Genomic DNA, 26290 nt, shown 5'->3' on the forward strand with positions numbered 1-26290 from the left:
TGCTGTGTGATGTTGCCGCCTTCTATTTGATATCAAGTTTGTTTTAGTGTGGTTCTGGTTGTTGCTTTAATTAGTAAAAAGATATTTCCTGCATTGACCTTTCTGTGCTTCTGATGCTGTCATGTTGACATAAAACTACATAAAAGTACATCAAACGCATCGGTAACAGGGTTGTAACGTACATAAATGTAATTAGACTACTTGTCACTAGCAAAGGTAATGGCATTAGTAACGCCGTTATGGCGAACACTGTTGATGACTCATTCTAGCTGGGTTCCGCAAATTTAACAGCAAAAAGCAAACGAGCATTCTCGCGAGCGGCTAACGTCCCTCGACTTAAAACTTTCAGGTTTCTAACTTAGAAGCGGTTTTACTTTTCAGTGCAAAGTCTCTTCTAAGATAGCAATCCTTGCCTCCATGGTGGCAAACAAACTATGTTTCTTACAATTAGTAGTATTATCTTCAAAGGACAAAGAATAGCTAAACATGGTACATTAGGCACCCTCGGAGGATATGCAAACTACTAAACTCGAGATTTTGAATGTAATTCGAGGTGGGCAGATTGAAACAATTATCGACAGTAACGATACCAAGTATAGTATCAGTATATGGTTGATACTGCCTGCAGTGGTTGGATGGATATCTTTTTATAATTGTTTGTAAGCTCAGGAAATAAGTCCCTGGACACAGGAAGCTTAAAGGCCCCAAAATCAAAGGATTTAAATCAGAGCCAATGGTAAAAAAAATAATTGTATTGTTATATTGTTACAGCGCCATCCTGTTTTTGTCTGATCATAATCGTGATCCAAAATGTAATCATTCAATGGTGTTGAAAATTTTAAGTATCAGTTTTGATATGACCGATACTTGCTCTCTGACTACTTCGTATTGGATCGATACCCAAATTTGTAGTATTGCCCAAAAACAACGCAAAGTATTGAAACAACAGCAGAATAAGTCATTATTACATTTTAACAGAAGTGTAGATAGAACCATGTTACTTGTAACCGAAAGTAACCAGATATTAACAGTAAATTAGCAAGTAGATTTATAATAGCAGTCACTTATTTATTAATGTTGTTTCAAGGGTTGATTAACATCAATGTTGTGGAGTTTAGAGGTAACATGACCTTACAAAGACTAAGGGGAGGTCACATACTTAAAAAAAAAAAATTATGTAAAAAAATTAATATTCTTCTGTAGAATTCATTACACATTCTTGTATAATTTGCACATTTCGTATAATGTGACATTAACTTATTACATGCAAAAATAGATACAGTACAGGCCAAAAGTTTGGACACACCTTCTCCTCATTCAATGTGTATTCTTTATTTTCATGACTATTTTACATTGTAGATTGTCACTGAAGGCATCAAAACTATGAATGAACACGTGGAGTTATGCACATACCAAAAAAATGTGAAATAACTGAAAACAATTGAGCAATAACAGCATTAAAAAATCGTATTTAGCCTGCTCAGTGGCCTTGTAGTTAGAGTGTCCGCCCTGAGATTGGTAGGTCGTGAGTTCAAATCCCGGCCGAGTCATACCAAAGACTACAAAAAAAGGGGGAACAAGGGAATGGGTCAAATGCGGAGAGTAATTTCACCACACGTTGGCCCTGCGATGAGGTGGCAACTTGTACAGGTGTATGCCGCCTTCCGCCTGATTGTAGCTGAGATAGGCTCCAGCGCCCCCCGCAACCCCAAAGGGAATAAGCGGTAAAAAATGGATGGATGGAATTTCACCACACCGTGTGTGTGTGTGTGTGTGTGTGTGTGTGTGTGTGTGTGTGTGTGTGTGTGTGTGTGACTATCAGTGGTATTTTAACTTTAACTTATATTCTAGTTTCTTCAAACTTTACACCTGTGAAGTGAAAACCATTTCAGGTGACTACCTCTTGAAGCTCATCGAGAGAATGCCAAGAGTGTGCAAAGCAGTAATCCGAGCAAAGGGTGGCTATTTTGAAGAAACTAGAATATAAAACATGTTTTCAGTTATTTCACCTTTTTTTGTTAAGTACATAACTCCACATGTGTTCATTCATAGTTTTGATGCCTTCAGTGACAATCTACAATGTAAATAGTCATGAAAATAAAGAAAACCCATTGATTGAGAAGGTGTGTCCAAACTTTTGGCCTGTACGGTATGGCAAACCTTTATTGGTTATAATTTTGATGATTTATGAAAACCTAGAATTTAAAAATCTCAGAAAATGTCGGGTTTCAACAAATGTAAGCCATGATCATCAAAATAATAAAGGCTTAACATACCTCACTTTACATGTAATAAATTAATATCACATTGCTGGCATGAATGGACTTGTACATGATATTGACATTTTTTTTTGTTTCACCTGTGTAATACAATGACTGAGAGAAAATCTGGTGCGAGGAAAACATGCAAACTTTTCTCTGACGACAATTGAACATTCACCTACCGAAAATTAGGAGTATCTACTGTAGCAAATCGATGCAAGCTTTTGACCACAAACTTAGTCTCTACTCGGTGACATTCGTCTAGCGGCAGACATGAACTGGAGCTGCCCGTTTCAGAGCCAGTCACAATCTGTTTATCGTCATTCTCATCCTAATGAGGCTGCATTCATTTCAATTTAACAATTGATAGCGCTAGTTAGTACCTGTTGTATTCAGATGACTTGCTTTGCTGGGATTAGATCAGAGCAGTTCAAAAACGTGACTTTCATTTATAATTATTGCATGCTGTGTGTTCAAATGTTTCAGCATATTGCTCGCATGTCCTCCTCTTGATGAACTAGCAGCTTTATAGTTATTACAAGTAGCACTGTTGCAATACCTTATTGTAAAGCGTTAATGTTTGTTCCGATCGGGCACCACCATTTTGCCTAATGACGTCATACCCACTCGGTAGAGCCATTAAGAGAATCGCTTGGCAAACGATTCCAAGGAACTGGTTCTGAACAAGAACCGGTTATAAGATACTTAAGACACTAAAAAATTTGATTTATTTGCTGTAATAGTTATTGTTAATTTGGGGGGCGCAGCGCCACACTGTGTATGGAGACACAAGCAGCTAGCCGCTTTTCAGCCAGGGGACCAAAAAAAATACAGTGTCATTAATCGGTAAGGGTGGTAACATATCCAATATCCAATATCGATCGATCGATCGATCGGCCCATCCCTAAACCTTTTGTTCCGTATAGACCAGGGGTGTCAAAGTAATTTTAGATCGGGGTCACATGGAGAAAAATCTACTCCCAACTGGGCCGGACTGGTAAAATCACGGCACGATAACATGAAAATAAAGACAACTTCAGATTGTTTTCTTTGTTAAAAAATAGAACAAGCACATTCTGAAATTGTACAAATCATAATGTTGTTGGGTTTTTTTTACACTTACATGTTGCGGTTAATAGTATTCTATATTTATTTGTCGTTATTTTTATTTTCTAAATAAATTATGTGGTAATGTTTATCAGTCAACTCATTGGTGTTAATTTTCAGTCCATCAAGATAAAAAAAATTATATCAAAATCAAATTACAGGATGTTATTTATGTAGTTTGATCATTTTACTCGACTGATGTACTAACGTCATGTGGTTTATTTTGTACATATGTAGCATCATCTACAAAGATACAAATAATTGCTATTGTGACATCCAGTGGACACATTTAGAACAGCTGTTTCTTGCATTCAAAAATTTCAGGTACATTTTTATACTTAGCAAACTCATCCCGCGGGCCGGATAAAACCTGTTCGCATGCCTGATCCGGCCCTCGAGCCATACGTTTGACACCCCTGGTATAGACCTTTTTGCATCGTGGTAGCAAAGAAACATAAACTTCTCATTGCCATCTGCTGCCCCTTTCTTATGCCACAAATACGGCAACCCATTATTTCTTTTTTTTTTTTCTTCCTTGAGTTTCAGCAGCAACATGGAAAAATGTGTTTGAACAGAGGTCAGATAGACGCGTTGCTAAAAGTAGTTTGTATCTCTTGGAGGAGGAAATAGCCCGCTTTGCTCGACTCCACCGGCATGGAGGAAGACCTGTGCATCGTACATTGTACAGGCCAGCCTGCGGCGCTTACATTAGCAGCTAGCATAAGTGGTTGCGTCGGCGCGCTATCGGCTGATATCTGAGATAGGGGAGGAGGGGAGGAGGGGCCGCTTATCTGGACGGGAATATTGAGAGGGAGGCTCAGTTGGGAAGAGCTGAGATGACCTGAGACCTGGTCCTCCTCTCCACTTGTATTCTGTTCATCTTTGATCTCCACATCTTCCTTTCCAACGCAAAATCCGGAATCCGGGCTTTGTGCGCTGCTCCTTACGCTCTCCCAGCTCAGAGATGTATTGGTCAGGTGGAGGTGTTGTGCCTTGTGCAGCATGTGGGCGTCGTCCTTGTAGGCGAAGTAGGGATCGGTCGGAAGGGAGCTGCCGGAGGAGCCTGACACAAAGTAGTCCAAGTTAGAGAAACCAGACGAAGCAGGGGAGTTCTCCACCAGCCTGTTTGAGTCTGACGGGCTCGGAGGTGGTGGGGCACAGGTGGCGTTGTTAGGACCCATACCCCTGCTCTCACACACCTCCACAGGGGAGATGTGGTCGACAGGCTGGGTAGTGTCCAAGATTTCAGCAGCGCAATGAGGATTCAGCCATTTCTGGGGATAAAACAATACAATTAATTATAATATTATTTTGTTTTCATCGACTATTCATCAATAATGTATTCTCTACCTTCAGATTTCCACTGTGGACAGAGTGAAGCGATTGAAAGTATTTGGAAGGATTAGGAACTGGTTTTGCTTTGAAGAGCCTGAAACAAATCAATGCAAGACATTTTTTTCCATTAATTTTCCTTTATTTAACCAGGTTAAAACTCATTGAGATTAAAATCTCCTTTACAAATGTTTTTTGGAAACTGTGGACGTCGTGTCCTCTGGACCAAAGAGGAAAATAACCATCTGGACTGTTATAGGCGCAAAGTTCAAAAGCCAACATCTGTGATGGTATGGGGGTGTATTAGTGCCCAAGGCATGGGTAACTTACACATCTGTGAAGGCACCATTAATGCTGAAAGGTACATACAGGTTTTAGAGCAACATATGTTGCCATTCAAACAATGTATTTTTCATGGACGCCCCTGCTTATTTCAGCAAGACAATGCCAAGCCACATTCTGCACGTGTTAGAACGGCGTGGCTTCGTAGTAAAAGAGTGTGGGTACTAGACTGGCCTGTCTGTAGTCCAGTCCTGTCTCCCATTGAAAATGTGTGGCGCATTATGAAGCATAAAATACCACAACGGAGACCCCGGACTGTTAAACAACTTAAGCTGTATATCAATCAAGAATGGGAAAGATTTCCCCTGTGCCAACTTTTTTGCAATGTGTTGCTGCCATTAAATTCTAAGTTAATGATTATTTGAAAAAAAACAAAAAAAAAAACGTTCTCAGTTCAAACATTAAATATCTTGTCTTTGCAGTCTATTCAATTGAATATAAGTTGAAAATGATTTGCAAATCATTGTATTCTGTTTTTATTTACGATTTACACATGCCAACTTCAGTGGTTTTGGGTTTTGTACAATACAACAACAAAAACAACCGCAGTCTCACACTATAAATAAACAAATAAATAAATAATACAAATTCAAAAAAACACACAATAGGTAAAAAAATTAAATGTTTCAGTAAAAACTATTTAAAAACTACTTAAAAACAAGTACAGTGCCCAATAGAACCAGTTTTTTGATCATTTAAAATGGGCTGAAATTCCCCCAAATGGATGAGTTCAGGTAGCCTCAGATCCTTTAGGAAGATAATAGCAATTTTCAGGTTTCATTGATGACGAGAGCAAGCTGCAACAAACGTGTCGTCTATCCACAGTGCGAAGCGGCTTCTAATATACTACAGATAATGAACCCAGTTTCTTCCAAGTATCACTTGACGAAAAAGAACGGCTAAGCATGCTACGCACACACCGAGCACGACGACGCAAGAAGCTAACTGCTAAAGCTTCAATGTAAAGTCGGGGTGATCGATCCAGATGTCGATAATATCGATACCTAGTATACCTAGATACCTATCAGTATATAAACGATACTAAAGTGATTAGATCTCTCTTTGTTTTATGTTTATTATTAACAAATAATTTTTGTTATTGTTTACAAAGTCAGGGGGAAAGTCTCTGGATATACTTGAGGGCGAAACCCAAATGATTTAAATGGGAGCCAAAAATAGTTTTTTGTTTATCCATTGTCTACTAGACACTTCATTTTGTTTAGAAATTATATATAGCATTCAATATCACAAATATTTACAACAATACTAGTTTGTTCTACATTGTATTGACTTTACTTGCTATGAAACATTTTAGTTCGATAATCTATACTGAAAAGTATCACATAGGGACTCGTAATCGGGTTGGAGGCCAAAAATGTTGCTCAAATGTTGACCGTCCGAGCAAAAATGAAAAGTTACTTAAAGTATTGCCAGTACAGGTGTTATGAGCCTAAAAACACATACATTTATTTTACATTACTATAGGTTAGGTTTCTTGGGGGTTTGTTTGTTTATCAAATTGCAACATAACTTAAAAAGTTATGCGCAGATTTAAAAAAAAAAAAAAAAAAAATTTCAGGAAATGTCAGAAATTGAATAAGGCACAAGTGATTACATTTTGAGGGTGATCCAAGTCTCCGTCTGGATTAAGGGTTTTTAAAAAGGATTCTTTACTATTTGGAGGACTTGGCGGAGGTCCGCGCTCTCCGGGTGCTTTTCTAGTTTACAATGGTACACGTAATTTTAAAATAAGGACAACTTGGAAGTCAAACAGCATCCCTAAATAGATTGTGTTCAATTTCACAATGTGTTGTGGTGTAATATTGATACTCATAATTCCCTGGGTTCATGAATGCAACATTGGTCGCTGTAACCGTCATTGGTGCATAATAAGGAAGTGCTGGGTTGCTGCTGTTGTTGTGGCTACTGACTAGCAGTGGTATTTATATTACTATTTTTTTGTAAAGTATGATTTAGTCCACCATAAAATACATAGAGGTAATATTATGATTTTTTCTACATTTAGAACACATCCTTGTGGTTCTTATAACATGTAATGGTGGTTCTTTGGTCAAAATGTTGCATAGATTATGTTTTACAGACTGTCTCTTCAGGATGCACCGTTTTGGTGGCTGTCTTATTTACGTGCCTCCACTTTGACGGCGTCTTCTCTCCGCCATCTTTGTTGTAGTTTTTAGCGCCTCCATAGCAAGTCTACTGACAAATATTAGTTAATTATTTGTTTGTTGTTTTTTTTTTTTTTTTTTTTTTTTTTGTCCTGTCCAGCTTCTCAGGCAAATCATATAGTTGATGTAGATGCCCATATCGGCTGTTCAGATTTACTTTACAAAAGAGAAGTGTAGGATACTTCTCTTGTTGCCTTTTTTGTATTTGACTTTATTAAATGTATTTATATTATCATTTGGTGCAGCCGGGCCGGAGCAGGAGGGGATAGAAAGAGAAAAAAAAGAAGACAGAGGGGGAAATTGTGGGGACAAGAGGGGGATTAGACAGAGAGACAAAAACAACAACAGCAAACACAACAACAACAACAACAATAGAGCAACATCAGCAAATACGACATGTACAAATATGATGGTAAAAGTAATCGCAAATAAGCAGTGAGCGAAAATAAAAAATAATACAGAAATGACAATGAGCATTATTACACTACAGATGGAGCAATACAAATACCAATAGAAATAGCGCTATTGATAATGAACAATACCAATACTTTACCTTTATTATCAACAATACAGTTGTTCAAATGCAGCAATACATATACATAATGATAACTTGAGATACAAAAGAATGCAGAAAAATGGAGGGGGAGAAAGAGAAGCAACCTACATTAACCTTGTAGATTGTTATAGTAACAATAGGTTAAGCTTTGTCCGTGTGCTATGTGTTACACCCAGTTTACCCTTAGGGCAACAACGTTAATATATGTTTGATGAAACGTGGTTATGTGCATGAGTGTACGTATGCATATGTACTTGTATATGTACAGAATGTGTATATGTGTTTGTACAGTGAGTGTATATGTACAGTATGTGTATGTGTATGTTTGTGTATTGAATGTGTGTGTGGATGTACGAACTTTAAGTATGTAAATATGTACTGTATTTGTGTATGTATGTGGGAGCGTAGGTACCTATGTATGCATGTGTGTATGTATGTGAGCATATGGGAATTTGTATGTACAATATATCCGACTCCCAGTGTGCGTGGGAGCCAGAGCACAGCCCCATTCTCCCCGAGAGCCCAATCCACAAACAGTAGGTGTGGTGCCCAGGGAACCAGGGACCACCGCCCCCACGCAGCCAAGCCGGCCAGCGACAGGAACCCCAGAGCCCAGCCCACCGCACCGCCCACAAGGGCCAGCAGCAGGCCGCAGACAGACGCACCCGGCAGAGGACAAGCCACGAGAAAAGCAGGGGACAGCCAGACCCCAAGCCAGCGAGAGACCACACCCCACACGGGCAGAAAGGCGAGACGCACCGCCCCAGGGACCCAGAGACTCCCCGCAACCGGACGGGAAGACCGACCCCCGCCCCACCGGCAACCGGACCCCCACGAGCCCACCCCCCACCCCCAGAGACCGCGCGAGGCCAGCCCCCGGCCACCCCAGTTCATTATTTGTTAACTAGTAACTATACGCTACTTTTTATTAGAAATGGCAACATGTGCATGTACGAGCCAGTCTGCCCCATAACAAGAGGATAGAAAAAAAGAAGGAGCTTATTGACTACAGTGTCGGACTACAATAGCGGACGCGTGCAAATTGCTGCGGGTAAATCTCTACCACACATGGAGATATCCGCTGACGTGACATGTGGGGTAATTGTCACAAATTGTGCAAATTACAGTTTCCCAGAAATTTAAAGCAAAGCAATATTGTTTCATAAGTATCTTCGCAATGCCCCCGTGTTTTGAGTTAAAATTTTCGGGACTTATGCAGATAGCAAATACACAACAGTAGGGACCAATAGGTAAAAAAAAGTTAGTTTTGCAATATAGGGCCCCTTTAAAAATGAACACTCCCTTTACTCACCTCTTGTTGACAATACTTTTGTAAAAAGCCAGCATCATAGCAATGACAGCCATGATGATGAAAACAGCGAGGATGAAATAAGTTGCATCCAGACCCCAACCTGAAAAAAAAGCCACATGTAAAAAAAAAAAAAATCATAAAAACTGCAGTAAAAAAAACTTAAATAAATAAATGTCATCTCATTTACTCATATACAATGTTTTTATTAGGCCCCCTTTATTTCGCCGTGTTTCAAAAACAACACAAAGTAGCTTCTCACGTTAGATTGGACAAGGTAAACAAAAAACAATACCTAATGATCATTGCTTCAGGGTTTATTCCGTCCTTACCTGTATTCTCGGATAGTGTCGCCCATACTGTGGTTGGACTCCACTCACTCCAGATGCTCCCTTCCATGTCTTCTGGCTTGACTCGCACCCGAACCTGGTACTTGCCTTTTAGCTTCCAAGCAGGGATCCTTGCTGTGGGTTTGCTGGAGTGGAATGTGTGGGTCTCCTGGTGGCACACAACATACACTTCAATATATGTATATGTATATGTATATGTATATGTATATGTATATGTATATGTATATTTGTATATGTATGTATATATGTATGTATGTATATATTAACCGTATGTGTATATATATATATATATATATATATATATATATATATATATATATATATATATATATATATATATATATATGTATGTATAAATAAATATACTGTGTGTATATACAGGTAAAAGCCAGTAAATTAGAATATTTTGAAAAACTTGATTTATTTCAGTAATTGCATTCAAAAGGTGTAACTTGTACATTATATTTATTCATTGCACACAGACTGATGCATTCAAATGTTTATTTCATTTAATTTTGATGATTTGAAGTGGCAACAAATGAAAATCCAAAATTCCGTGTGTCACAAAATTAGAATATTACTTAAGGCTAATACAAAAAAGGGATTTTTAGAAATGTTGGCCAACTGAAAAGTATGAAAATGAAAAATATGAGCATGTACAATACTCAATACTTGGTTGGAGCTCCTTTTGCCTCAATTACTGCGTTAATGCGGCGTGGCATGGAGTCGATGAGTTTCTGGCACTGCTCAGGTATTATGAGAGCCCAAGTTGCTCTGATAGTGGCCTTCAACTCTTCTGCGTTTTTGGGTCTGGCATTCTGCATCTTCCTTTTCACAATACCCCACAGATTTTCTATGGGGCTAAGGTCAGGGGAGTTGGCGGGCCAATTTAGAACAGAAATACCATGGTCCGTAAACCAGGCACGGGTAGATTTTGCGCTGTGTGCAGCCGCCAAGTCCTGTTGGAACTTGAAATCTCCATCTCCATAGAGCAGGTCAGCAGCAGGAAGCATGAAGTGCTCTAAAACTTGCTGGTAGACGGCTGCGTTGACCCTGGATCTCAGGAAACAGAGTGGACCGACACCAGCAGATGACATGGCACCCCAAACCATCACCCAACCATGCAAATTTTGCATTTCCTTTGGAAATCGAGGTCCCACAGTCTGGAGGAAGACAGGAGAGGCACAGGATCCACGTTGCCTGAAGTCTAGTGTAAAGTTTCCACCATCAGTGATGGTTTGGGGTGCCATGTCATCTGCTGGTGTCGGTCCACTCTGTTTCCTGAGATCCAGGGTCAACGCAGCCGTCTACCAGCAAGTTTTAGAGCACTTCATGCTTCCTGCTGCTGACCTGCTCTATGGAGATGGAGATTTCAAGTTCCAACAGGACTTGGCGCCTGCACACAGCGCAAAATCTACCCGTGCCTGGTTTACGGACCATGGTATTTCTGTTCTAAATTGGCCCGCCAACTCCCCTGACCTTAGCCCCATAGAAAATCTGTGGGGTATTGTGAAAAGGAAGATGCAGAATGCCAGACCCAAAAACGCAGAAGAGTTGAAGGCCACTATCAGAGCAACCTGGGCTCTCATAACACCTGAGCAGTGCCAGAAACTCATCGACTCCATGCCACGCCGCATTAACGCAGTAATTGAGGCAAAAGGAGCTCCAACCAAGTATTGAGTATTGTACATGCTCATATTTTTCATTTTCATACTTTTCAGTTGGCCAACATTTCTAAAAATCCCTTTTTTGTATTAGCCTTAAGTAATATTCAAATTTTGTGACACACGGAATTTTGGATTTTCATTTGTTGCCACTTCAAATCATCAAAATTAAATGAAATAAACATTTGAATGCATCAGTCTGTGTGCAATGAATAAATATAATGTACAAGTTACACCCTTTGAATGCAATTACTGAAATAAATCAAGTTTTTCAAAATATTCTAATTTACTGGCTTTTACCTGTATATCTACAGTCGTGGTCAAAATTTTACATACACTTGTGAAGGACATAATGTTATGGCTGTCTTGAGTTTCCAATAATTTCTACAACTCTTATTTTTTTGTGATAGAGTGATTGGAGCACATACTTGTTGGTCACAAAAAAATATTCATGAAGTTTGGTTCTTTTATGAATTTATTATGGGTTTACTGAAAATGTGACCAAATCTGCTGGGTCAAAAGTATACATACAGCAATGTTAATATTTGGTTACATGTCCCTTGGCAAGTTTCACTGCAATAAGGCGCTTTTGGTAGCCATCCACAAGCTTTTGGCAAGCTTCTGGTTGAATTTTTGACCGCTCCTCTTGACAAAATTGGTGCAGTTCAGCTAAATTTGTTGTTTTTCTGACATGGACTTGTTTCTTCAGCATTGTCCACACGTTTAAGTCAGGACATTGGGAAGGCCATTCTAAAATCTTATTTCTAGCCTGATTTAGCCATTCATTTACCACTTTTGACGTGGGTTTCCGGTCATTGTCCTGTTGGATCACCCAACTGTGCCAAAGACCCAACCTCCGGGCTGATGATTTTAGGTTGTCCTGAAGAATTTGGAGGTAATCCTCCTTTTTCATTGTACAATTTACTCTCTTTAAAGCACCAGTTCCATTGGCAGCAGAACAGACCCAAAGCATAATACTACCACCACCATGCTTGACGGTAGGTATGGCGTTCCTGGGATTAAAGGCCTCACTTTTTCTCCCCCAAACATATTGCTGGGTATTGTGACCAAACAGCAAAGTGTTTGTTTCATCTGACATCACATGGACAAAGATAAGACCTTCTGGAGGAAAGTTCTGTGGTCAGATGAAACAACAATTAATTGGATGGTAATTTATATAATGCAAGCGAGTATTAACCTGTGTTAATCAGATTTTTTTTAATTTTTTTTTTACATCAGATCAATCACATTTTATAACATATTTTTCTGCTTTTATACAATATTTTATTGTCTTTTTTTAAATGAAAATATCTAAGCTACCACCAGACATACTTTGATTTTTTTTTCAATGTGAGACTCTCGGTAGAAAACAGTTTAGACACCACTGCTCTAAGCACCAATGAAAACACACTCGCCTCCATCTTTGGGTCACTGTGTTGGATGTGGACTTCGTACTCCAAATTATCCAGCAACTTGGAAAGGGGGCTGCTTGGACCCCACCGGATCACGGTTTCATTGTCAGCGCAGGTGACATTAGGGAGGCCCGGAGGGTGCATTTGAACTAAACACACACATGCAGAGGTTTCTTTGAGCTTGTTCCGGTTAAAATGTATTGGGGGAAAAAAAGGACCAAAAAAAAGCTACGCACTGTGTCTATCGGCTAGATAGTCTTTGAGGATCAGCGTCCTGTTGCACGTCGTATTGATGATGGGCATCGTTTCAAAATGGGTGAACGTCTGTGGACATTCGTAAGTTAGAGCACATGTGTCAAACTCAAGGCCCGGCGGCTATATCTGGCCCGCAAAGGCCTGGAATTACCATGCGTCTATTTGTTTCCTTTCTATTTTGACAGAAAAAAATACATATGCTGTATGCAATTTCATATATTTTAAACTTAATCTAATATTGCAACAAAAAATATATTATCGCACATTCCAAACATCAAATAAGTACTTAAATATCTGCTTGATTCATGATTTTGAAGCAACTTATCCAACAAATTGTACAATGTAAAAATTATTTTTCAGTGAAAACTGGTAGCTCAGTTGCCAGAATTTTACCCTAAAAACACGGAACAAAAAAAACATGTAATATTGTTTTTCCATTTACAGTAAAAACAATGACCGCAGATTTTATAGTAAAACAGTGGTACTGTTTTCCCATATAAAAACATGTCTACATTTTATGGTAAAATTTCGGAATGTCAACTTTTTTCTAAAATCGACATGTTTTTCTTCCAGTGTACGTAAAAACATATAACAATAAATAATTGTCTAATGAAGCAATTTAGAATGTATACATATGCTTACAAATTGCCCTTTAAAGGGCAGCCAAAACTGTGCTGTGGCCCCAATGAAAACGAGTTTGACACCCCTGAGTTAGAGGCATGCAAGTCGCTCTGCAGAACGTCCCTAAAACTAAAAATGTGGGTTTACTTGTTATGCCGGACTTTACTCACGTTATTTTCGAAGACAAAGCTGCATCCTGGCGCCGAGTTAGCACGATCTTGCACTTTGCAGTTTTGGCTATCAACAACACAAAATCACTGTATTTAAAAAAAACACAAAAAAAAAACATATTTTGTGGGGGGATTTTTAATCACATCCATATTCTTACCTGATAACAGTTGAATTGCTCTCCATCATCGATTTTATCTTGTGGCCTGTGATCCAACAGTCCCGGCTAGCATCCGCCGAAGATCTGTGCCACGTACAAGTGACGTTGTTGATGAAGTCGTTCACACAGGAGAGCCCTGAGTAGCACAGACATAACAAAGATTACGCTTCTGTCTACTTATCAGTGTCATTCCACAAAAGGCGAGCTAGGTTTGCAGACAACCGCCTAACATCCATTCCACATTGCTGTTTGGCCTCCAAATTCTTCCAGAATTCCCCAGAAGGAATCACGTAACATGAATTCCTTTGAAAACCGACCACTTCATTATCCATCAAAAGGAATATTTAAACTAAAGCTGTCAATCAGATTTATCACAAGGTTGCTGTGGATTAATCGCAGTAAAATATTAATTTTCAATCTACATTGATCTTGTTTCACTATGCATAAGCAAAGAGACTCAATATAAATGCGCTGCCAGAGACGTTTCAGGGATTTTGAGTCATTCTGTGCCGCAATTGGGTTAAAAATTTGATTCTGATTAATAAGGATGATGGATTAATCCGCATTAACTGGTTAATTTTGGCATTGACTTGTTAATTTTGACATGAACTGTCATACCAGTGTATGACATTGCATGGACAAACTAAAAAAAAAACAGTAATAAAATAGGATTGTTTAGGATAGGATTCAGAATGGGGAGATTCTGTGCTTGTTGTGCATATTTTTATATCCAGCAACAAAAGTAAAACATGGAGAAAAAAACCCATTCCAAATTAATAATAATAACACCACTATGCACATATGCAGTGTATCGTATTTTCCAAACTATTAATCGCTATTTTTTTTCCTACGCTTTGAAACATGTGTTTCATAAAACGGTGCAACTAATTTATATTTTTTTCTTCGCTAACGGCCATAATGTTTTGTATTCAACAAATAGTTTTCATATTACACCGACAGAGACATTGAAAAGTTGTGTTGTTGTATTTTCCTATGGCGCCATCTTTTGGACGAGTGCGCTCACTGCAGGTGCTGCGGGTTGTAAATGTGTTTCCTGTTTCGCGCTTTGAAATAGGACTTTAGATAAAACTCGCTTCTGCTCGAAATTAAAACACGTGCAAACTTGATAGCACACGCAAAGCTGATCTACTAAACATTTCCTCTGCTGAAAAAAAACTTGCAATATGCATTTTCTCGCGTATGGACTCTGGAGCGCACAATTTCAGCACGCTAAAAAAACGTGGTTTCCATTGTAGATGCACCACAGGACTGCTTCTAAAATGCACAGAAAAAAAGTGGTACATGTCTGCTACTTGTTTGAAAACACAGCAAAATGCCACAGGTTGGAGCATGATAACATACATGCAAAAATAAATAGTTGGGTGTCACCTTGTACACGCAAAACATTTATTTATTTACACGCAGTCTTAGTGAAGCACACATAACTCGCTCAATAGTAGTACATGCAATTTTATTGCTTGCACACGCTGTTTGGCGTGTGGTATTTGAAGCTTAATAGGTCAGGCCCATAATGTTGTATGTCTGGCTTGCGTGCTATCGTGTGCTTAGCTGTTGAGTAGCTGCTAGATCCTGACCGCCTACAGCCTAACTTTTTTAAAATTAATTCACTAAAATACAAGAAAAGGCCAACATTATGTGTTTATTGGAGGACATTTACATGTTAACTTGCACAAGCAAACACTCGGCTGGACTGCTTATATCGGAGATTTTACATGCAAGCCGATTTTTTTATTTTTTTTGCTGATATCAAACCAGTATCATTAGCCAACGCCACATTGTACTACTTTTAAGGCATTCCACCGTATTCTTAATCTGAGCAGGGTTTAATCAAATTCAAGCGTGTAAATAAACTGCGATTGATTGATTCAATGCAACCCACAATGTATGCGAAAGTACGTGCAGTAAATGGAAATGTACAACAAAACCAGCTACAGTGTACTTGTAGGTCAATGAATGATCATTTCCTACGCCGAGCAATGGAAAACCCCCCCTTGAGTTTCAGTCATGACATTCATACAAGTAACTACAAATAAGTTTGCACCTTGCGATGTTGCGTCACAGTCCGTAGCGTGAAGAGACAAGAGCAGGGCCAGGATAAGACAGGGCTGGACCGTCCCCAACATCACGCCTGGGGTCAGACTGAGGAGGAACACATGTCGTTGGTGTCACAACATGCGGTGACAGCCAGTGAGAGTGACATCAAACATGACAAGGGCACTTAAAGAAAGAGTAAGGACAAATTGCCATTATTTTCCCCCCTTTACACTTTAACAATGAAGTTGATGCCTAAATAAATATTAGGGCTGTCGTCGTGTGGGCCGACGGTCACACATGACGATTGCTTCTATAGCCAACTCAAACCTTGGTAAAAAAAATAAATAAAAAAGCCTTCAGATATGCTACTCCATGGTCCTGGAACGAATTTCAAAAGGTTCTGAAGCTACCTGAACTCATCACTTTGGGGGGGATTTCAGACCAATATGTTTTTAATTTGTTTTTAAAGATTTTATTTTCTTCCATATCGATACCGGTATTTATCTGTACTCATATCGGTATTATATGTAGTTTGTGAAAATAAAGATGTGAACAATTTTTAAATAGCATTTATATTAGCAAAAAATGAACCATAACACCTTCAACATGGTGTACTGTAACATCAAAGCAGGAAAGTTTTTTATTAACAACTGTTTTTTTAAGTTTTATAGAAGTCGACTATGTGTTTAATGTAAAGTGAAATGCAGTTATGTCATCTAAAGACCACACAGATCCATCACTGTGTGTCTATTCATTGCAATTACACTCAGCTGGAAATAAGATTTTTATGTAGAGAATATACCATTTACATGAAATATGATATCATATAAATCAATACAATCAATTAGCATGTTGTGTGGGTGTGCATTTTGTAACAATATGAATTGTTTGTGTTTATGTCGCACACGGGCATATTCGAGTGACGGACCGGAAGCCATATTGAATGTTGCGCTACCAATGTATGTGTGTGTGGTAGGGTTGTACGGTATACCAGTATTAGTATAGTACCGCGATACTAATGAATCATATTCGGTACTATACATCCTCTGAAAAGTACTGGTCCCCCACAGTGTGTAGACAGAAAAGGGAGAACGGACGCATTTTGGCCTAAAAACTAACGATAAAGGTGAAGTTATAACACTGAAACGCCCCCAGGAAGAGGTGCTTTAAGACATGGCTAGCTAGCTAGCGGCTAAAGTCCATCCGCAGTCTGCAGTGTTTTAGCTACTTCGAAATCACTAATCCTTGCCTCCATGGCGACAAATAAAGTACGTTTTTTACAAGTATCATCCCTGCAGGACGAGGAATACCTAAACATGCTTCACTACACACCGTAGCTCACCGGTGTCACAATGTAAACAAACACCATTGGTGGATCAGACTACACCTAACATCCACTGTAATGATACCAAGTACAGGAGCTTATCTAGTCGATACTATGATTACGTCGATATTTTTTGGCATCATATCATCTTCTTCCGTTTTTTTTTATTTTTTATATTATGTTCATAAACTCAGGAAATATGTCCCCGGACACATGAGGACTTTGAATATGACCTATGTATGATTCTGTAACGACTTGGTATGCGATTGATACCCATATTTGTGGCATCATCCAAAACTAATGTAAAGCATCCAAACAACAGAAGAATAAGTGATTATTACATTTTAATAGATAGCACATGTTAAAAGAGAAAGTAAGCAGATATTAACAGTAAATAAACATGAAGATTAATAATTCATTGTCTACCTCTCGTCCTTAATAACTTTGACAACATAACAGAATGATAAACGACACAATATGTTACTGCATATGTCAGCAACTAAATTAGGAGCCTTTGTTTACTTAATTACTACTAAAAGACAAGTTGTCTTGTATGTTCACTATTTTATTTAAGGACAAACTTGCAAAAAGAAACATATGTTTAATGTACCCTAAGATTTTTTGTAAAATTAAAGCCAATAATGCAATTTTTGGTGGTCCCCTTTATTTATAAAAGTATCGAAAAGTACCGAAAAGTATCAAAATAATTTTGGTACCGGTACCAAAATATTTGTATCGGGACAACACTAGTGTGTAGTGTGTATTATATAAATAAAAAGACTTGGTGAACAAGTGTAATGCTCGATCGTCCAGTTTGTAGTCGAGACAAAACGAACTGAAACAAATTTAAGCAAGGTGTGTTTTTTGACACATAAGCGCGGCGCAATGGAGTGATGTTAGACGGCAACCAGAGACCTGTCGGAATAGATTATAAAATTACTTACATTTTTCACTTTTTGAGTGGATTAATATTGGCCGGTGGATTAGCTGGATAGCTGGTAGGACTGTTTTTTTTTGTTTGTTTTTAAATCAATCCAACAAAACAATACACAACAATACGATAATAATGCAATTACAATTCCAAAACCGACCCAACATTCAGAATAGCAATAAACAGAGCAATTGAGAGGACACACAAACATGACACAAAACAATCCAACAGCAGTCACACAAAAATTAATATTATCAACAACAGTATCAATATTAATAACAATTTCAACATAGCAGTGATTAAAAATCCCTCATTGACATTATCATTACAGACATTTATAAAAAAATAAAAACATAAAAAATAAAATAAAAAGAACAATAGTGTCACAGTGGCTTACACTTGCATCACATCTCATAAGCTTGACAACACATTGTGTCCAATATTTTCCACAAAGATAAAATAAGTCATATTTTTGTCTCATTTAATAGTTAAAACAAATTTAAATAATGGATCCCATATTCCAATATATGACTCATTATTATCTAAACTAAATGCATTTTTTTCTACTGATATCATCTCCATAGCTTGTGTATACCAGTCAGTATGAGTTGGATTATCAACATCTAGCCATTTTTTTAATATTACCCTTTTTGTTATGATGCATATTGAAAGAAATGCATTTTTACTCTTTGATGACAAATTACTAAATTGATGGAGATCCCCAAGAATACAAGTTTGCATTGTCATTGGGATGTTTATATTAAGGAATGTGATTGCTTCTTTTGTTGTTTTCAACCATAACTCTTTTATTCTCTGACATTCCCACAATAAATGAACAAGAGTTCCCTCAGCTGCCCGACACTTCATACATAACTTGCTATTTACTACACCAATTTTAAACAGCTGTGAAGATGTAAAATACAATCTATTCAAGATCTTAAATTGACTCAGCTTATCTTTAATGCTTCTAAAGGGCTTATTGGCATTTTTCCAAATATCATTCCATGATATGTCTCTTTCATCTAAAATGTTTAAGTCGATCATCCATTTCCGAACACATGTATCTTTTGCATTTCTAGTATGGTATTCATTTATTATTCCATGAAATAGTTTAATTAATTTCTTAATTGTATCTTGATTACAAAGTGCATCTTCCAGTTCATGGCTATTTAAAGACATACTTTCAGAGGATATGCATTTATTTACAGCGTGTTTTAAAGAGATACAATTTAAAAAATGATTTCTGGGTACATTATATTGATCATCTAAATAATTTAACGGTTTAAAGGAGTTTTTATTAATAATATGATGAGGTTTAGTAATACCTCTGTCTTTCCATGTTGTCCATTTAACCACATTTGTATTAATTATGATATTAGGATTGTACCAAAGCGGTTGATTTACAGATGTCATTGGGTTGATTCCAAGTATTTTCTGACACTGTTTTAGAATGTTAAAGGTGGCTTCTTTTGGGCTCTTCCTCAATTCATTAAGTATTTTTTAATATAATATAAACTCCCCACATCAATGTCCAAATTCATTAACATATATTTTTTTATGTTGATCCAGTCCTTATCTGCAGAAGAATGGAATAAGTGGCTTGCTTGTTCACAACCGAAGGGGATATAATAATGGAAGACATTTGGTAATTGTAGTCCTCCTTTATCTTGTGTACAAGACAATCTTAAGTATGAGCATCTGGCCTTCTTTCCACACCATATAAAATGTGATATCATTGTATGTATTTTCTTAAACCAACTTTTATTAATTAGGACAGGCATCGTTTTCAGTATATAATTAACTGCTGGCAGTATACTAATGTTTACTATGTTCACCAGTCCCCAAAGTGATATTTGGAGATGTGACCAGCATTCCATTTTGGATTCTATCTTATTTTTTAAATGTTTAAGATTTAGATCTCTGCTTGTATAAATGTTTGGTGTAATATGCAGTCCTAGATATATGATTTCTGCCTCTTTCCATATAATAGCTGGTAGGACTGTTGATAAAACACGGCCGTGATTTGTCGTTAGTAAGGTGCGTTCACTTCAAACTTTTGAGGAGGAAATATTGCTGTTACAAACTTTTGTGTAGTGTTGCTTCCTTATTTGTCATAATTCAAAGCTGATTTAACAAAACAAAGGGAAAAAAAAAAGGGAAAAAAAGCTGATTTTACTGTATAGCAGTGGCAGCTGAACTGAACGTGACAGCGTGTCAGCTGGAACAAAAAATACCGATAGCGGTATCGTTAGTCCCGAAACTTCACGGTCCTCATGAACCGACCTAATAAATCACCAAATGATTCCTGAGCGCGGCACACACTGCTCCTCACTGCTCCCATCACCTCCCAGGGGGTGAACATGAGAATGGGTCAAATGCAGAGGACACATTTCACCACACCCAGTGTGTGTGTGACAATCGTTGGAACTTTAACTTTAATTAGGAACCGGTGCCAAAAAATACTGGTACTCTGCATACATTCCTGGTTGTTGTTGTTGTTGTTGTTTTTTAATTATAGTGTGCGACTGCTGTTGTTTTTGTTGTTGTTATATGTATTATGAAACCTGTTTAGCTGCCCTCTTGGCCACTCTTATAAAAGAGATTTTACCTGCTTAAATAAATGAAAATGGATACAATTGGAATCGCCCATCAAAGAAAATAGTCAAATTAAAGAGAATTAGTGTTAACTTTGACAGCCTTAATAAATATAGACAACAAACAGTATATAAGTAAAGGTTTGGAAAAACGCATTATGTAATAACGACGCATAATGTAATAACCTACTGCATTTTGTAAAACATTTTTCAAATACATTTTGTAATGTAACGCGTCAACATTCATGACAAAATGCGGTACATTATTGCAAAATGTGGCGTTCTTACATAACTTTGTTACTATTTATTACATCCATCCATCCATCCATCCATTTTCTACCGCTTATTCCCTTCGGGGTCGCGGGGGGCGCTGGAGCCTATCTCAGCTACAATCGGGCAGTATTACATAATGCATCGTTATTACAAAATCGTTTACCAGGAGATAAACAAGTGAAGCCAATGAATCTGCATAAACACTAACAAATGAATAATTTTAGTAACTTTAGTGATAGCATGTTAATGCTGTTATGTCAAGCCAAAACTGCTACATTTTACCAAATCGTTGCTATTGCGACCCCTGGAAATAAAATGTGTGAATGCACAGTAAAATGACCTGCAAAATACATCTTTTTATCAATCAGTGTCATGCACATTGATCATGATTCACAGATAAATATAACTATTAACACTTCACCATGAACAATAAGAATTAAAATAATATATTTCTCATACATCCATCCATTTTCTACCGCTTATTCCCTTTGGGGTCGCGGGGGGCGCTGGAGCCTATCTCAGCTACAATCGGGCGGAAGGCGGGGTACACCCTGGACAAGTCGCCACCTCATCGCAGGGCCAACACAGATAGACAGACAACATTCACACTCACATCCACACACTAGGGCCAATTTAGTGTAGCCAATCACCTTATCCCCAGGTGCATGTCTTTGGAGGTAGGAGGAAGCCGGAGTACCCGGATATGTGTGTTATTTTTCATCACAACTATACTTAATTTTCTTTGAACAACAAACAGAAGCTATTGAGTTAAAATTCACACTTTCCTCGGTCTCGTTATTTTAACACTTTAAAGGTAACTGCCCTTTTTTTTGGAGTTTTGTCTATCATTCCCAATCTTTATGTAAGATAAGAACACATATGCTTTTCTTCTTCTTTTTTTAATGCACTCAAACTTGTAAATAAACACTAGCTAAAAATGGAGGTAATTATTTTTGCACTAGTGCGCATATAAAGCGCTCTTAAAAGAAAACCCTCCATCAATGTTCGAATACTGTACACGCTGTAAATATTTGTGTAATCTAGTAACAGGCACATTATTAATTCCGTATGTTGCTAATTTTAAGCATGTATTAATTTCACTGACACATCACAACGTTCGCTTTTCCCTTCAACAACATCAATACTACTAAACATGGCAGACTTCATGAGAGACAACATGGGACAAATGATGATCCAGAACCTTATATTTTTTAGCCTGAATATACGAAAGAGGATTTACAACTTTTAGAAGCTGTGTGCTTAACAGATTCAGCTTTAGTGAGCATCATGTATCAGTAATGCTAAGTGCTAAACGAGATATACGAACATAATAAAACAATCACTTACTGTACAATGTCAGCTGTCACTGAGGTGCCGACTGATAAGATAAGACGAAAAATTAATCATTATTCTCAATAAGTAGGCACAAACGAGCGTCTTTTTGTGTCTTTATTGCCATCTTCGGGTATAAGTTGAATGTCAAAGTTGACCAAGTTCTCGACTTATGGCAACAACAAGTAAGAGACACAATTTAAAATCTAGAATTAACTTTTACCAACTCAGAGGCAATGCAGCAGCTCACCGGCTCATTATGTCATACAATACAATACTTGGTTAATATGCAGGTCACGAGATGTAAATGGGGTGTTGTTGGCGGTTTTTAGATGTTTTGCTTTATGTACACCCACTTGCTGCATTGTTAGCCACCTCATACTTGCCATTTTTAATTAATTAAAAAGCATGTTGATTAAGGTTTAGAGTTCACGGTTCGGTTAATTTTCGGTACAGTAAGAAAACAACAAAATATACATTTTTTGGTTATTTATTTACCAAATTTGTAAACAATGGCATAACATACATATACACACAGGGTCCATTGCCAGGGTTAATATGTTCAACATATATAAAATAAAAACTAAATAAGATAAGGCTCAGAATGGTTTCTTAACAAAACTTTTCTACGTATAAAGTGCTTTTTTTGATTGATTGATTGAGTGATTGCACAGTACAGTACATATTCCGTACAATTGACCACTAAATGGTAACACCCAAATAAGTTTTTCAACTTGTCGGGTTCTACGTTAATCAACATTAAACCGCCTCAAGTTGTTGCTGAGATTAAATAAAATGACAAAACTTTTATTCTACATATAAAAAGTGCAACATGAAAGGCAAAATTCCAAAAAAGTGCAATTCTCCTTTAATTTGGAATGTTCAACAGTACTTTGTTTATGTCTGAAATAAAATGTCACTATTTGTCACGTTATTAGCATATATGCCATGCGGCTATTTGCTAATTCTATGCTTAAAAACTCACTCCTGTTACTCTATCCTGTTACTCAAATTAACCATTGTTGCTGTAGGAAACTAGTACATCAAAAATGTTAGCTGAGATGGTGCAGTTCACATTTTGTAGTTCAATATGTGTATTTATGTATATGGAGGTTAGGTTTGAGGGTTGCAACAATAAATTAATCTGCCATATTGTTGCTTTAATTGCATTCTTCTAAGTCTGATGTCCAAATCACGACCCGCAGGCCAAATGCAGCCCGCCGGCATCTTCAATTCGACCCACGAGACATCATGAGTCCCCCCACATCAATGTCCAAATTGATGTGAGGAGAATCCAGCCTCTGGGGTGTTTTGCATTTAGGTTTAAATATCTGACATATCTTATCTATCAACTTTACCTCCATATTGTGGACAACATGACTACTCGGGTCAATGACCAGAATTTACTTATATGAACTAATCCAAACAACCTTCTCTAGTCATGGCGCAAAAAATAAAATGAAACCGACACAAAAAGTCAACACACACAGTCACACATAACACACCTTGCTCACTGAACTTTGTGGATATAATAAAAAATTTAAAAAAAACATCAATGCACCATAAAAAAATAAAAAATTATGTACATTTAAGTCCATTACAATGCATGATGGGAAAATGCAAAAACTCTCTCTACACTTATCTATGTTTGGTGCATTTAAACGCATTAATTACAAAACGTTAAGGAGGTCGTCACGGAAGTAAACAAGGTAGGAGTCGAACTTACATATTCTTAATATCCAATTATATAAATGTATATCCATTATGTTAATATAACATGTATAGGCTATATACATACATACATACATACTTACGTATGTGGGTATATGTTTATATATGTAACTGTGTGTATGTGGGTATACATATATGATTGTGTATGTGTATATGTTTATATATGTTACTATGTATATGTATGTATATATGTATAAATGTGCATGTGTGTGTGTATAAGTATATATATGAATGTGTAGGTCTATATGTTTATACATATGTTACTATGCATATGTGTGTATACATGTATAAGTGTGTGTGTGCGTGTGTGCGTGTGCGTGTGTGTGTGTGTGTATGTATGTGTATGTATGTGTGTGTGTACCGTATATATATATATATATATATATATATATATATATATATATATGTATGTGTATGTATGTGTGTGTCTATATATGTATATATATGTGTATATATGTATGTATATTAAAAAAAGTTCAAGTACCAATGATTGTCACACACACACTAGGTGTTGTGAGATTATCCTCTGCATTTGACCCATCACCCTCACCCCCTGGGAGGTGGGGGATCAGTGAGGGGCAGCGGTGGCCGCTCACTTGTAAATATGTGTGTGTATATGTGTGTATATATATATATATATATATATATATATATATATATATATATATATATATATATATATATATATATATATATATATATATTCATATATATATATATATATATATATATATATATATATGTATATATATATATATATATATATATATGTATAGAATACGAGATAGAAAATGGATGGATGGATATATATATATGTATGTATATATACATACAGTTATACACACATGTATAGTCGAGGTTTGTTCGTTATACAGTGCTCAACGGAATATACGTTAGGTCAGGAAAAAACACAGAGGGTATTTCATCCCTACAAGTCTGTTTCGCGGGCATCACGGTGGAAGAAGGGTTAGTGCGTCTGCCTCACAATACGAAGGTCCTGAGTAGTCCTGGGTTCAATCCCGGGCTCGGGAACTTTCTGTGTGGAGTTTGCATGTTCTCCCCGTGACTGCGTGGGTTCCCTCCGGGTACTCCGGCTTCCTCCCACCGCCAAAGACATGCACCTGGGGATAGGTTGATTGGCAACACTAAATTGGCCCTAGTGTGTGAATGTGAGTGTGAATGTTGTCTGTCTATCTGTGTTGGCCCTGCGATGAGGTGGCGACTTGTCCAGGGTGTACCCCGCCTTCCGCCCGATTGTAGCTGAGATAGGCTCCAGCGCCCCCCGCGACCCCAAAAGGGATAAGCGGTAGAAAATGGATGGATGGAAGTCTGTTTCGCAGGTATCCCTGCTCTTCAGGGGATTTTATCAAATAAAATTGAATCAAATAGAATCCCCTGAAGAGCAGGGAAACCTGCGAAACAAGTTTGTAGGGATGAAATAGCCTCTGTGTTTTTCCAGACCTAATGTATATACACACATATATGTATGTATTTATCAATAAATTAATTTCTATTAAAAAAATCTTTTAGCCCATAGTCAAACTCGAGTCAAAACGTTTGGAAACCACAACGTTTAAGGTTGTGTTGTCTTCACATGTCCACCTGCTGTTAAAACGTCAGAAAGAATGATACAATTCGACTGAGTCATTACAAGTATAACTGTATGATGCGGCAGTTTTTACAATAATTTTCCCGAGTTGACTAGTAATAGTAGCGACTTGCATTGAAACAGAAGAAATAATGTTAGAAGCAATGAAAGGTGAATATAAAATGTGATAGTGTACCTGACTTTGTTGGCTTATAGAAGACAGCAGTGTGTCCTGATGAAGAGACGCATTGTCGGCCCTTCTGCTGGACTGTCGAAGAAGTCCCCTTCTTTGGTTTCTAACTGTCCCTCTTTTGTGTCACACGCTCTCATTCAGTCCTCTCTCTCTCTCTGCTCTTTCTTTCACTCATTCTTTGGCCTGTTCTTTCAGGTGCCCGCTGACATTTTCCATCTTCAACCGCAAGCTTCTGTCGTGGCCTCAGACAGGAAGCCCACGTGACGCAGCGAGTGACGGCGAAACAGCGCCGGGTCAGGGCGCGGTAGGCAAGGTGAGCGCCCACGCCCTCCGCTCACCGCCACATGGTTACACACCCGTCTCCCACCCAATCACGACTTACTACGCGCTTTTAAAAAACCTGAACTAGACTGGAAAGAAGAAGCCATGAAGAACACCACATCCTGTTTCAATCACATTGTCGAGAGAGACGTTCGCGTTGTCGTCTGAAGTGGTTGAAGTCAAAGAAAGTTAAGAGATCAAAATGATAAGAGAGACCAAACGGAC

General features: G+C 37.8%; 1 protein-coding gene across 1 annotated transcript; it reads right to left on the reverse strand.

Moving 5' to 3' along the window:
• Positions 1–2076: 2076 nt before the first annotated feature.
• Positions 2077–25934, reverse strand: il2rb (interleukin 2 receptor, beta). The gene is made up of 10 exons (XM_061973489.2): positions 25748–25934; positions 15786–15883; positions 13724–13859; positions 13566–13632; positions 12756–12843; positions 12523–12668; positions 9426–9591; positions 9097–9196; positions 4719–4797; positions 2077–4642 (listed from the first exon to the last, which is right to left on the reverse strand). The coding sequence occupies exons 2-10, from the start codon at positions 15865–15867 to the stop codon at positions 3947–3949; spliced, it is 1560 nt and encodes a 519-aa protein (XP_061829473.2). The 5' UTR covers positions 15868–15883; positions 25748–25934; the 3' UTR covers positions 2077–3946.
• Between the last annotated feature and the right edge of the window lie 356 nt (positions 25935–26290).

Source organism: Nerophis lumbriciformis, linkage group LG22 (assembly GCF_033978685.3).
Source record: "Nerophis lumbriciformis linkage group LG22, RoL_Nlum_v2.1, whole genome shotgun sequence".
In the NCBI taxonomy this organism is placed as follows: Eukaryota; Metazoa; Chordata; class Actinopteri; order Syngnathiformes; family Syngnathidae; genus Nerophis; species Nerophis lumbriciformis.